The sequence below is a fragment of the Thunnus albacares genome, chromosome 8 (genome assembly GCF_914725855.1).
Source record: "Thunnus albacares chromosome 8, fThuAlb1.1, whole genome shotgun sequence".
NCBI lineage: Eukaryota > Metazoa > Chordata > Actinopteri > Scombriformes > Scombridae > Thunnus > Thunnus albacares.
The window spans coordinates 12385034-12400489 of NC_058113.1; the positions used below are offsets into that span (position 1 = coordinate 12385034).

At 38.8% G+C, this 15456-nt stretch overlaps 1 protein-coding gene across 1 annotated transcript in view; it reads right to left on the minus strand.

Annotated features, from left to right (window-relative positions):
- adcy2a (adenylate cyclase 2a) overlaps positions 1-8254 on the minus strand; it is a 65842-nt gene extending 57588 nt beyond the window's left edge. The window contains exons 1-2 of the mRNA XM_044359876.1: positions 7608-8254; positions 3105-3302 (exon numbers count right to left, since the gene is read on the minus strand). Of these exons, the coding sequence (XP_044215811.1) occupies positions 3105-3302; positions 7608-8156 (747 nt within the window). The 5' untranslated portion in view covers positions 8157-8254. The remainder of the gene's footprint in view (positions 1-3104; positions 3303-7607) is intronic.
- Between the last annotated feature and the right edge of the window lie 7202 nt (positions 8255-15456).

A 15456-nucleotide genomic window follows, 5' to 3' on the forward strand; every position in this document is an offset into this window, starting at 1 on the left:
TCATTATTGACTGCACAAGCAGATGTGACTCACATTCATTTCACTAATACTTAATACTTAATTTCCTTAAGCTATAATATGGCATCAAGCCCCTAAAAACACAAACAGAATGCAGTGCCAGTCAACAATAATGTCTCTCCAGATAAGTGTTAATTAACATGGCTAAGATGCAGCAGTCAGAGAGCAGTAATTGCATAATGGTCTGACATTTTCAGTGAGCAGAAGAAAGGAATGAATAGAGTGGGGTGTGAATCAGTGCATCTTTAGATACCTCTTTGTGATAGACGAATCCACACTAGACATTCGTCTTGCCAAGTACTGCTGAATGAGTAGAGCTTTCACATCATGTTCAGTGAGGAAGCATATGGCTGCAGCAATGAAGATGCTGCTGTTTGTTTGTCTTGCCACATTTAGCTGCAGCTGTAATGTTGTTTCAGAATATTGCACAACATGCAGGTATATAGTATATAACTTCTGGAAAAAGTCTGAGGTACAAACAATACTCTCACTGTGTTAAAAAAATGGCCTGTATTTTCATAACATTTTCAATATTCATTAAAAAATATATACATTTAATTACATGTCAGTCATTTCTCCTACACCATCTCAGACATAAAGGCTAAAGTTTAATGTATGCTTTACTTACACAATAAATTCTATCTCCTATGCTTATGCTGCAACACTCAAAAATAGTCCATATAGGTTTTATGGGCAAACTGGTGTCAGATGAGCAGCAGTTTTTATGCATACTGACTCAAATGCCATTGCGTGGTATTGAGAGAGCCACATGGGAAATAGTCAGCAAGCCCACAGAAGTGCCCTAAGAATCTTGATAAATGCTTGGACAAAAATTATCTATTGATTTACACAAGTTGATTTACAACAGTTTCACTCAACACACTTGCCAGGCCTCCTTTGTACCAGCTGATTGCACTTGTTCACCGCTGTGACTGATATAATCTACTTTTGGCTATCTAGTCAAAAGGTAATAATATTCCATGTGGCTGTATTAATGCCTCTATGTTGATGACGTAATCAGATCTCAGTCACACACTGTGGAAACTAAGTCGTATTCCTCGTTTTCAATTTGGCAACTTTAGCAGCAAGTTTGAAAAAATGATATGGAACTGCTATGGAGTGAGATTTGTTTCATAAACACATACTGTCCTCACACACTCTTTTGCTCTCTATGTACCATTAGCTGTATCTCTCTGTGAAGTGTAAAAATATAACAAAACACCTCAAATCCACAAAAATCTCACAGCACTTTTGGGTATACAACGTAAGGGTAAAAATTTCCACAGCAGCCACATATAAAGTATACGTCAGAGGTACTGTAGGTGAGTCAGGACAAAGTAATCTGCAACTGTAACAAAGCATATTGCAGCAAAAGAAGCAGTTCAGCAGTGAGCCATTAGACAACCTCTCATTCAGTCCTGCACATAGCCTAACCTAAAATGTCTACTTTGTGGTGTTTTCTTTATTCTTCCCCTTTCAATGCTTAATACAATGACTGCTATTTTAAACCCTTAGATCACAGATAAATCCTTTGCTCTTCTTTTCTGACAGCAAGATGATTCAATATAACAGCTTTTTCCATGACCAGCTACTGGGTAATTAATCAGTGACTAAATCAGATATTTACATCTTTTCTCATTTGTTTTCAATGTTGTGTAATCTGATTTTATGATGTATGGATGTGTTTGTTAAATAATTTCATAAAATTGAGAAGAAAGCACTTAATAAATAAATGACATCTGAATGATGGCTGGTCAGGGTCTAGGAGAGTCAAGGACATTTCAACCGGTTTATAACAAGATTTGAAAGGAAGGTATTATATATATATATATAATAGATGCTCCTGTTAGTTGAGGTAACCAGGGATTCTTTGAATGACATTTACAATGACAACCAATATTTTTCAATAAAATAAATACAAGATTAATATTTTTAAAGACCATGTCATTTAATGAAGACTTAATTGAGACTATCACATTGTTAGCTGTAGCTGTGGCCGGCCATCAAATCAAATCTAACAGAGGTCTAACACCTCATACTTAACTATGACGTTTTACTGTTCCAACAAAAATGTTTTTCTCTTTTAGTAACAGATGGCCAGACTTTAATAGTACAGTTTTGATCCTACTGATATCATTCACATATAATCTGTAGAGATTTTTAAGAAGAGTGCGTGTTACTTTACTAGCACTCACTGTGGCCACAGCATAAAGAAAAAGACAAGAAAACATGATGAAATGTCAGGCAGCATCGTGATCAATCCAAAACTTAAAAGACCTGTTTTAGAATGTAGGTCAGAAATCACAAGAGATGAAATGTAAGCTTAAGGAGATTTTTTTTTCCAGGCCATCAGAATCCCCAAGTCTTGTTTCACATTAATCCATGTTCATTATCTACACTCCACACCACAGATAGGGGATAGTCTACTCTCTAATCACAGACTTAAAAATCACATTTGGGCTGGGAAGCAGCTGTTTATATTTAGGTATTAGGTAGAAGCCGACTCGAGCAGAACAGAAAACGAGTGAATAAAAGCCAAGTGAAATCTCTAGACCCTCTTGCTACCAGATTTCATGCTGTTTTCTGGCAATCAGGGAAATGTCATATTTGTAGGACTTGTGAAAAAAATAAGTATGTCTGGGGTTATCTGGCTGACTCTCACAAAATATGCCAAAACATTCATACAGATGTTCACTGAGAACGCCGCTGATTTAAGGAGAGAAAAGAGCAAGGAAATGAAAGAATAATAATGCATTCGCAACATCCAAAATCAGCTGGCCTAGATTTCTGTCTTACCTCTTGTTGTTTATGTGCTTACTTGCATTTGACCAATGTTTGGTTCGCTGAGATACTATGCAGCATTTCATTTTTCAGAGATATGTAGAATGATGTATTGTCCTAATGTACTGTATAGTCAAAGTCACCATTTACAATCTGTCATATTGTCCTTGCCTCAAGCTACTAAATCTCTTCCACTAAATTCTACTCCATGTAAAACAGCAGAAACACAGCAAAGAAAACAGAATGTACCACATTATTCTTCTACAACAAATAAATTCACCGCAAAATACATCTCTTTGTCTTACCTGATCCCAGGGACAGACGATCCCGCCAGAAAACATAAAAAGGTAACCCATGGCAACCAAGCAGGCCCAGATGACCAGAGAGAAAACACGCAGAAGCTTCTTGAAGATGGACTCAATGCACACCAGTACAAACACAGCCAGGAAGATGGCCAACGCTGTGGGCACCGTGATTACAAAGGCCACATGGTCCTCAACGTTCTGGAAAAAGAATAACCGGGATAAAACAATAAAGAACATAAAATAGAACACATACAATGAGACACATGGGCAGGCAGGCTAAGACTGTGGGAAAGAGATATGTAATTTATCATAAACAGGAGGGATAATTAATTAGAGGGAAAAATATGTTTGTCTGAGAGAAACAAATACATTAAAAAAAGCAAATTCAGAAGACTGAGGCATCTTCAGGGAGCATGAAAGAGCCTGTGTTATAAAAAGCTGCTTCTCTAGCTCTGTCTTACCTCTTTAGAGTCCTGAAAATACAAACAGAATGAAACAGATTCTAATTTTCCTACTTTTATAAACAGAACAAGGTGCCACTGCTAAAGTACCCCTCATTACTAGATGTAATATGAGAAGGAAGTCAGTGAAACAAATGCCCCTTTGCTCTGCATGTCCTTCACTAGCTTTAATTTTCTATTTGAGCCACAAGAAATCGTGACTCAAAAGGAATGCCAACACACATAGTGAAATATAATATGACTACAAAATATGTAATATCTGTAAAGAACCACTTAATGCTTCAAAATGTCTCTTCTGAATCACCTGGATCAAATTCCTTCAGGTTTATGTACTAAAATAATGCTGTTTATATAACATATATATGCATGCATAATTCCCAGCACCTTTCTCTTACTTATGGAATCATTGTTTGCTTTATATTGTCCTGTACCTGTTATATAGCAACATAGTCAATTTACATGTTTATATAGCCAACATTGCACACATGAATGGGCAATGCATATGTAGCGTAACTCTCTGGACTGCTTTGCCGGCCATCCTAGGAAAGAAAAAAGACAAGTCATCCTTTTCTTGTCTGAGAGGTTTTTTCTTGAGCTTACAGAGTACGCTGTGGCACTGCTCCTAGATGACTGAATTATACTGATCATCCCCATAGATTTACATATTGGTAGGGATATGACTAAGAGAAAACAGAAAAAAACCCTGTAATCAAATTACTATAACACTGTGGCTCAATTTGCGAGTTAGTAATCGATATCCTCTTTTCAAATTCAAAATTTTAAAAATACTATATATTGAGAAAATGTACAAAGTGAGGAAAAACCCTAAAAAGCCACCAGTATTAACCAGTAGCAAAAGTAAAGTCACATTCATAATGGATTTGATGCTGCCTTTCTGAAACACACTTAGATCTTAAAGTTGTAATAAAAATTTCAGGAGTTTCTTCAAGGTGGATGTAGGGGAATAGCACGGTGAAATGAGTTGTTTGTGCTGTCTGCCTTTGCATGGAAGCATGGATTCATCCCAGCACTCCTGTGTCATATTGTTACTGGATGGACGCTGATTCCTACTTTAAATTTAGCACCTTGTCAGGGCTAATTTGCTGACTTGCTCACTTAAGGACCTCACTGTTCAGTGAGTCTGTATCTCCATCCATCCATGAAGACAGAGCTTTATTTTATCTCACATAAATCTTTTCTATCTTCAAAAAAATAAGATAACTGTCACTGTCTAAATTACAGCACATAGGCCAAATCAAAGAATGAATTTTCAACTTTTCATGCATTATTTTTACTTGGGTTGTCAAAATTTACACATTGATGCAAGCTGTTCATTTCAAGTAGAAAAATGTGTTTTTATACACTGCAGTCAGTGCATATGTATTAGTTTTCTGATCATTCAGACACATTTTCATTCATTCCATCATTTTTTTCTGAAGTGGCCTAACCGTCTATCTGTTTTTCTGCCCATCTTTCTCTCTTTCCATGCTGCTCGTTAGATTTGTCCTCCTTCTCTCAGTCTCCTTCTACTTCTTTGCCCCCACCCCCACCTTCCCTCTGTCTCCTTCTCATGCATGCAGTCAATGCAGTGGGACAGGAGAGGATGTGTGTGGCTGCAGAGAGCCACAGAGAGTTTGTCTCGCCCAGAGCAGAGCTCCAAAACAGCAAAGGATTTAGGTCAGCCAGCTAGCAGGATGGAGGGATGATAGGATACAAATAAAAGAGAGGCAGACTATGAGGAGGTGAGAGATGACACAGGCATGGGGAGAAATAGAGGATGATGGAGGAAAAAAAAAACAAGGGAGAAGCAAAAGCAATGCCTATCCATCATAGGGATAGAGTGAAAAAAAAAGAAGAAAGGATGTAGGGCAGATAGACTGAGCAGTAGCCTGACAGGAACAGACATTTACTGAGATGCTTGTTCATTCTGGGCCCAGAAAAACATTGTTACCAGAACTTGGTGATTTATATTTTAGTGTCTGGTTGTAGGAATATATTTTCCCCAAAACTAAAGATATCAAAGGATATTTTTAGCTCTGCAGCATCCATCTTTCTGAATCTACATTAATATTTGATGCTTTAGCTGCTGATTAACTTTACCTGTACACTTAACCACAGCTTTCACACAACTGCTTTGATTGACATCAGACAGAATTGTCAACACTTTATTTCCATCTTCAGTCTGACATTGCCTCCACTCTAACCGATTTCCGTAGGGGAGGGGGATTCGATTCGATCACTTCTAAACGCTCTGGCTGGTGGTGACATGGTGTATGACATGACGTATTGTGAGGTGGGCGGTGCTTGGTTTTGTCTGTTTTCAACATGGCAGCTGGGTCACAAACTTTCTAATATTACAGCTAAACAGTACAATAAAATAAGTTTCTGAAAACATCTGAGGCAATAAACAGGTGATGCAGTAACAGAATCTTGATTCATATTTGATCAGTCCTTGGTTCCGGCGCACAGCTTGACAACGGTGTTGGTCCCGCCCGTGGTGCTGATTGGCTAATCATTAGTCCCTCCACAGCGCTCTTTGGATCATTTGCTTTTCAACAGAGAAACTGCTGTTTCATGTCATGATGCCACACCAGCAGAATAAGTCAACTCGATTCGGTGGAGCGGGCGGATTCAGGGGTCTGGACCCAGGCAAACAAATGCTACCAGATGGATCGAATAATGAATTCATGATGAAAATATACATTACGTTATTCATTGGTACAAATACCAGCTGTGGCTAAGGTGATGAATCACAAAAATGATGAATGATGATTAACCACTTAAATATCTCCCCTTGTGCAAGACAATAATAAAATCACTATTATAACAATTACCTGATTTTGCAGGAGCTTTAAAATACAATCAACTATCAGAGAAGTTGCCAGATTAAATATGATTGATTAAAAGACCGTTGCCTCCTCTAATTTTTTGATAAAGAATGTAATCAGTTCCCTAATTAGACATAAGTGATTGTGTTGATTGCATGGAAAAGCATTCTCTGGCTCTCCAACCACTGATGTTGCTTACCTCACCATCTATTGGCTATATGTGATAGTGCATGTTGCAAATAACTTTCCCATGTGAGACAACTTTTTAATTGGGTTTTCATTGTGTTTTGTATGTTTAGATTCAATACGGTGCTCTGGTGACCTCTCTGATGTGCAGAGAGAGTGTGTGTGTGTGTGTGCGTGTGTAGACTCAGCAGAGACGAGAAATGGGAGAGGCTCTCTGCTAATGCAAAAATATGATAAGCTATAATAAGGTTATATTAGTACATCTTCGCATCCTCTAAAAATCAATCATTAGATTATGTTAATACATCACACTGTTATTAAAACTTTTAGATGTATATAAATCAGGCAGGTTACTTAGGAGTGAAATTTTAACTTCAGTATGTCTTCTTGTTTCACAGAGTGCCTTGCCTTCACTGCACTGAGTTTTTCGGGTTTTTGGAGCGAAGATAACCCTGTCAAAATAGTGACAGAGGGAAACAGCTCTCCTTTCTGTAGTTCAGTCAACCATGAGCTCTGACAATAACTCAGCCCCTTATTCCCCCCTCACTTTTATCTCACCCTTCTCTTCACATTAGTGCTGCGATGAGGACCACACGCTGTGAGTGTGCATGTGTGTGCATATAGGTGTTGCACAAGCACAATGGTATGTGTGTGCACTAGTGTGTGTGTGTGTGTGTCTAGTCTATGAGCCTATGAGAAAGAGAGGAACTCATGTGTTGTGTTTGACAAGTGAGCAAACTGTGTGTGTGCTTATAGAATAGGTGACAATCTGCAGTATGTGTGTGTGTGTGTGCACCCACGTGCCAAGATGTACCTGTCCACGCTGTTTACAGAGCTTACACTTGATATGGATTTCTTATACATATTGTCAGTGAAATTTACAGTTGGGTTACAGGGATGTAATTAACATATTATGCTGGTCCATCTGTTCATATGGTCCCGGATGTTTATTTGCACTTTTTAAATTTGCATAATGCATCTGTGTGTGTGTATGTGTGTATTGCGCATGTTGTGAATGAGCAGCTTACCAGTCCTGAAGCAAAGAACACAGCCAGTAGAGCCAGGCAGGCTCCCATCACTATGAGCAGCAGAAACACAATGAGAGGATGCTGCTGGCTCATACAGTAGTAGGACTCATACAGCCAGTCCGGAGACCTGTTCCTCCTCTCCTGACCTCGTCCTCCCCCTTTCTCCCCCTCACCAGACTCCCCTGTCCGGTCCAGGAGGTACCGCTTCCTCCTTATTGCCTCTTGCCACATGGATCTTGGAGCCGATAAGGGGGAAGAGGAGGGAGGGAAACCAGAGGAGGCGGAGGAGGTGGTCACGGCTGAGGTATTAGCAGTTTCCACCACAGATGAAGAGCAGTTGCTCTGTTCCACTCTCCTGCTGTTATTGTTCCTGTTGGGGACCCTGGTGTGAGAGCTCCTGATCTCCAGTGTATCCTTGGGTTCCTCCTCCACCTCCTCTCTTAAGTCCTTCAGGCGGAGACAACTGAAAGCTGAGGCTGTGTCTGAGTCAGAGGCAGTGTGCGCTGGCCGAAGAGGTGGCAGGAACGCACCGAGGGTAGAGCGCAGCATCCTCCTCTGCCTCCTCCTGCCAACATGTTGGAGCGGGAAATGAAGGGGAGCGCAGAGACTGAGTGCTCTTTAGAGTGAGAGAGAAAAGTGGGAGGGAAGTGAAGGGTAAGGGGAGGGAGAGGGGGGCTAAGGGGGAGGGGAGGAAGAAAAAGAAGGTGCAGCAGCAGCAATGGGGAGAGAAGAAAATAAAAGAAAAAGAGGAGAAATTACTCCACTGACATTAATGCAGTATGCAGTTAATAAAATATAATAAAAAAAAACTGAGAAACTGTGAAATGCAGGTTTAAAAAAAACTAGATAAACTGTTTGAGGTCTGTATTTGTCAGCTCAGTCTCAGAGATGATGATGATTTTCATAACTGGGATAACCTACTCCATGACACGCTTTTCTATCCTCCCCCACCCTTTCTCCCCGCACATTCAGACAGCAATTTGCCTAAATGCCAGATGTGTTCAAACAGCTCTCCCTAGTCGAAGGTGAACTGGTGGCAGATGCATAAAAATATAGGATAAAAAGTAATTTTCCACCAGTAGAGGTCAGTTTAAAAAAACTGAGGCAGTGGAATTTTCATGTGAAAAAGTCTGATCAAAACTACTTAATGTCATTTCATTTTGCTGCCTCAAATGTGTGTCATGAATGAGTGGTTTCTAACAGATGACTCTTCCGATCTTCTGTGTGAATAAGCAGCTCGGAGAGCAGAGTAATAAAAAAATGACATTGCCCAAATACTGTATGCACTCACCCGCAAAGACGCATGTGAACAGACCCCTGCACACACAGGGGCCAGCCAAAACATGATGAAAGTGCTGCTGGCCAAAGTGCTGCTTTGAATAAATGCTGCTGTGAAGATGAATAAATGATGACTTCCAGATTCCTTTAATCCCCTCACAACATGACCTACCTCATTTGAGTGCTGGGTTTAATTCTGTGCTATTACAGCACAATGCAATAAATTATAATGATGCATATTAATATTCATGAAGAGTATTCTGTTTGTTAGTTCACTTTTGTGTATGTGTGTGTGTTCATGTTGGGCCAGTACATTTATTTTGCAACCTGCATTCACAAAATTAAGCAGGTGGAGTATGTACGAGAAAGTACACCAATGCAAAAATTTGGGCTTTCAGCTAGTATGGGTCAAAAAGCAAAAAGCATTCAGGTTCCTCATACCTGAAGCTACTATATGTCAGAACACTGTGGATCATTCACACTTGATGTTACGTGTGTGTTTAATTAATTCATATGGCAATGAAATTGAATTCACCAAGCATGAATTTGTGTGATGACAGAAGCCTCCACTGGTGGACTTCTCACCAGTCAGGAGAACTGATGAAGCCATTTGCAGTCTGTGGCTGTTCTGTAAAAGCCTGCTAGCCTGCAACAATCACAAATTGAATCAATTGTATGTTATCTCAATGCATACTGCTGTAATTATTTTGTTATCTTTCATACTTTGTATTGGCTCTTGTCTTATCTTATATCCTTTTTCTATGATACTACAAAGACCCAATTTCCCCAAGGGGATCATAATGGCTCCATCTAATCTGATTTAATTAGCATGGCCATTTATTTTGTAGATTTTATTTCCCATTTAAAACTGAAGATAATCCAAAATTAGAGCTCCATGTCATATTTAACAAAGTAGGAAGGTAAATTATAACAGGAAAAAGCTCTGAAAACATGATATTGATTCCTTTCTAACAGAGTTGATGATGGAGATACTGGGAGTGGTAGTTATGGTTTTATTGCAAGCACTGGTGGGTAGAGGTTAAATGAGAGAAATCCCCCAACTCTTTTCTGCACTATCTGGTTTTCTTTCTTTCGTCATCTTCATCACTCCCTTCACTTCAACGAGCTCTTTCTTTTACCTCCTTTCCCTTATCTTTCTCCCTATGCCTTCACCTTTTATTTCATCCTCAACACAATACCCCACTCATTTCCCCTTGACTTTCCACCAGCATCCCTCCTCTGCTCTTGCATTAAAATCCACATCTCCCTCTAATCCTTGCACCCTTCATTCTGTCTCCATCCTCTAAACATCTAGCCCTTCACTTTCTCTCCTTCAACACCTCCTACCTTCAACGTCTGCCTCCTGTTCCTGAACTACTGTATCCCTTACCTCATCCAATATTTTCCCCTTACACCGTTTTCCACCCCAAGCCCTCAGGTTCCTTTTTCAAATGCCTTTCATTTTCCCTTCCTCCCCCCACTTTCTCCTCTTTCACCCCCTTATTCATCCTCCTGATTGGCAAGTTCATTCCATCCTGACCTACTTCCTATTCCTCTACTCTACTCAACTTCCATCCTTGCTTCTTTCTTCCATCTTCTCTTCTCTGCCTTCATATTGTTGATAAGGTTTGATATGTGTTGTAGGTAGTAAAGACTGCAGTGGTTGGCAGAAGTTCTCCGATTAATATTGTCATGCACACACATCTCATTAAAATTAAAATTATAGCAAAAGGCTGACGCTAATGAGTGGCAGCTAATTTCCTATAAAAAGACTACAATTCATAACTAATATACTTTGCCAAATACAGTCTCACCCTGATGTTACTGGGAAACAATTCATAAAGTCAAGTTATCCTATGCAATTACAGAGACAATCACAAAGCTCCTAAACTGAACTAAACTGTGATTTCTGTAATTATTCAGTGATAACAAATAAGGTAAGATTAAAGTTGAGCTAGTACTGAACCTGACTGTGACATTGTGTGACTCATGAATGGAATACAACTAACAACTACTGTTCCATTACACTGAATCCTTCTTATCTCTGCCCTCATTGTTGCCAACATAATCTGCTTTCTTGTCTCACATAATTCAGGCTGGTTTGCCTCCCAGTTTGGGAAAATGCTTTAAAGTCTTAACCTATAATAACAACTGGCTAATATGATAAACACGTGTAAATTCACTCATTTTCTTTTCAAATGAGCAGTGACATACATTCAGATTAAGAGATACAAAACTACAGGAAATTAGTAACCGTCAGAGGGAGTTGGCAACAGAGCTATATACGGTTTTTGCATGTGACACGCCACAGTGTATGATAAGTGTCTGAGACAATACATCAAAATTGGGCTGACCTCCATTTTTTCCAACTGTCAGCCAAATCCTTTTGATTCTACTGTACAACAGATACTTATGTTTTTCCTACATTAGCCCAAAGCATCTTCAAGTGTCTTGTGTCTGATTTGCTGAGCTGGAATTAGAGAACGTTCTTTGCTTTTAAAAATGACTTGGATGATTAATCAACTATAACATTAGTCGCACATTTGTTTTCTGTCGATCGATTGTTTCAGTAATTGTCTCAGCTCTCATTTTATTTTAGGGCTATGTACATTGTAACTATGACTAATGCTGTAACTGCTTTTTTTTGTTTTGTGTGGGTTTTCTCTTTTCTTTAGTTTTTCTCTTTCATTTTCTCATTAATGCCATGTGCAATTTTAATATTGATCCTGTCATATTTGGTATCTTTCAACCTCAGTTTGAACTCGTGCAACCTCAACAAGCAACTGCCAAATTATATCCTTTTTTTAATGTTGAGAAGAGAAAATAGTGATTATGACTGTACAAACAAGATTGTTTTTAAATCACGATTAGATTTTTCCTCAAATCACTTAGCCAAAGAAACTGGCAAGCCAATGTCAGGCTGTTTGTTTTTTGGAGGACTTCAATTATAAGAGATTTATCACATTGGATAGTCAGGTTCCATTAACACACACACACACACACACACACAGTAATTTTCATTGACATAATCACATTTGTCTTAACCCAAGTCACTTTCCATGATTGCTAATTACTTTTCAGAGGAGCGTGATATCAAGATAAAAAAATATGTTCACTTCAGTGCTAAGGTGACAAGAGCAGTGTCAAAAATAGACTGCAAGGGAGGCAGGATGGAGGTGAGATGAATGTAAAGACATTCACACACACACACACACACACAAGAGGTGGTGATGCAGCTTGCAGATATTGACCTATTGAGGGTTAAATGGAGGTCAAGAGAAACAAAAGCACTCTTTCTTCACATAGAGAGAGTCAGTGTGTTTTTATGTATACCTCCCACACTAACTGTATTTATACACATGTATGCACACATGCGCACACACACACTCATCTGCACACATATTTCAGTAGCACTTGTAGTGATGATGATTGCCAAACAGCTTCCAGTTGCCAATACATCACCCATTACTGATCACTATCACTCTGAGAAATCAGCAGGTAAGCTCAACAGAGAATACAAAGATGAAGAAAATGTGGTTGTTATCATCAATGTACTCATCACTAAAAGTCCTACTTAGTCTTGAGTACTGTGCTTTTTCACTTCACTTCATCCTCCCAAAAATATGGAAAAGAAGAAGCCAAAGGAGTCTTTACATTGCGGACATAATAGAGGCAGGATAGCAGGGATGTGGGCATGGTCACTGTATTTCTCTGTTCAGCAGCTGTTTTCTCCACTGTCAGGACATTTTGTCTGCATTCTCCACAGGGACTCTCCACTTCAAGGAACCCCTTCAGTAGTAACACGTGATGCAGTTCTAATAGTTATCTCATTACTAAGACGCTACAGGGGACACTCGCCCTACCAAGAAAATCTCACAAGTCAGCAGTTGTTTATGGACCAAGGAGGTACAGGCAAGGTGATTGGGAAGTTTTCAACGTGAATTAATTGCCCAGACATTTCCATGAACCAGCCATAATAAGAGCTGATAGAACAGGTACTTCAGTTCTCTCCCTCCTCACTCTTTTGCCACTGATGCAGTTTCTGTTGCTTACAGTGGCATATAGGACTTGACCTAACATAGCCAAAATGATAACAATAAGACCCAGGTTGTAAATAAGGCTACTAATACTTTCCAACTACTGCACAGTTTGTATGCTACTTCCCTTTTAGCATTCTTTTAATGCCAAGGAATAATCTTCATTTGTCTTATTTTTCAATTCCAGATGCTCTATTATAGCCTGTTGGATACATCAGCAGGCAGATTTAATTGGCCAATTTTAGATTACTGCAGATAAATTGAAATCAACGTTTATGATGGCCGATAAGTAACAGGAAATTAAAGTAATGGAAAGCCATAGTGCTGAGAGAGCACTGGGAGTCCACTTTTGGCAACACAATAATTCCTGTGAGTTCACTGAAAGCGCCACGGCTGAGCCGACCACCGACTGAGCAGAACGGAGTGGCCCCTTGTATGCCGTGAAGCTAGCTAATGTCATGGCAGTAGACTGAAGATAGCTAATAAGTTGTTAACATATAGCATTATACTCATTCTGCCTAGATGATATGATGGTAAATATCTTTGTGACTCACAATTCAGTTACGGTTAATTATTGTAAACGCTTTTATTTTTACTACATATTTTCAATCTGTTGACATAAATAAAGGTTGGAAAATGCTTTCCTGTCGTATAGATAGAAATAAAAGAGGACAGGTAAATTATTGATGACAGGCAATTGTGACTCAAATCAAAAATTAATTTAGTCAGTAAGTAAGATTTTATTCATATAGTAACTTTTTAAAATAAAGTTACAAAGTGCTACACAGGATACAGATACAGAAAAATAAACATATGTATACAGTTATATACAGAAAAATAGATAATAGATAAATTACAGCCCCTTTACAGCGAGGGCAAGCCAGTAGAAATTGGTTTTGAGAAGTTTTTTGATGATCTAACAGAGGGGGGACATTGTTCCAGAACGATGGAGCCCTACCAGAAAAAGCACAATCACCCTTGGATTTGTGGAGGGATCGGGGTATAAAGAGACCTAAGTCCGAAGATCTGAGTGGCCTGGAGGTGGTGGAGTAAGGATGCAAAAGTTCAGAAATGTATGAAGGGGCAGGACCATTTGGGGCCTTGTATGTGATAAGTATTCAGTATTTAGTATTTGTATTTAGCCCAAAATCCATTTTTCTCTATAAAGGGAACTCTGGCTTACTACTTACTACTTATAATCATCAAAAATAATCATTAAAATAATATTAATAATCATGATAATTATAATATTCTAGTTTACTGTTGTAGATGCTATCAGAGTTATGTTTTTGTGTCAATGTCCCGCCCAGCGCTGCCCAGTACATACCTTTGTCGGAATTCCTCAATAACTTGTAAGGGATCCTGTTCAAAAAGATTAACGTCATGTATTTCTGTTAAAAAATAAATAGCAGACGATATATATTGTTATAGGATTTTTTTAAACACTCAAATATCAAAACCGGACTCTGCTTTAAAGATCCTCCGTTGGTTGGGCTTGATGCTCTATAGACCATCCCTTCACCAAAAAAATGAATTCAGCCATAGCAGGGAAATTTATAACCCACTACAGGTTCAAATGCTAGTGTTGTGCTAGCCGGTGTCAAAAACACTTGTCGTTTAAACAAATGTTGGTGTATAGATGCTTGATTAAATTTTATAATTTTTACTGATTATGTTGATATTCTGAATCCAGGATGGGGGGTCAAGCAGTTTGAGAGGAGACAAAGTGTCTTACAACCACATAATCATGACAGTAGGAATTATAAACGTATAAGTGGAAATGATCACAGAGGTAGCCTAAGTTGCCCAGTACTCTTCAAATAAAAGGTGTTTGAAGTACAAACAAAAATACATTTTAGAAGATTAAAAGACTTATGTCAACCTAAAAGCACTTATTAATGTTATTAACACATGCTCAATAGTTTCCAATATTTCATCTTATACAGACCTGAGCTGAAGCTGGGTCACATATGAACTGGTACACTTTTTTTATATTACCGAGTGGAATAAACAGTATATGATGCATTCATCAACACAAATACAGAAATGATAGGGAGATTGATCGATGAAATGGGAGCCACAGAATTTTTATCCTTCATCCATTATCTCTCATAAACACAGTGATACAAGTATCTTTTAAGGGCTTCCTCCAATGTAGTGGTTCTCAAACCTTTTCTCATTAAGGACCCCCTAAACTGACACAAATTAGACCAGGGACCCTCATCTGATAAGATTTTTGCTTTTGGATGTTTTATTACAGAAAATGAATGAAACCCATGACCAAAACAGTCATACATTCTGTCATTGTGTTATTTATGAATTGAATTATAGTGATAAATAAATTATTCCCCTTTTTTGCTGGGCCCCCCTGGAACCTCCTCAATGACCCCTGGAAGTCCTGTGACCCCACTTTGTGAACCACTGCTCTAAAGTGTAAGGATAAGGATATTTCCCCAAAATTAATCTTGAGGGCCCAGAGTCCTGAGAACAAATGTTGTTTAACTAACCAATTACTAAACACAGTAAAACAGGCC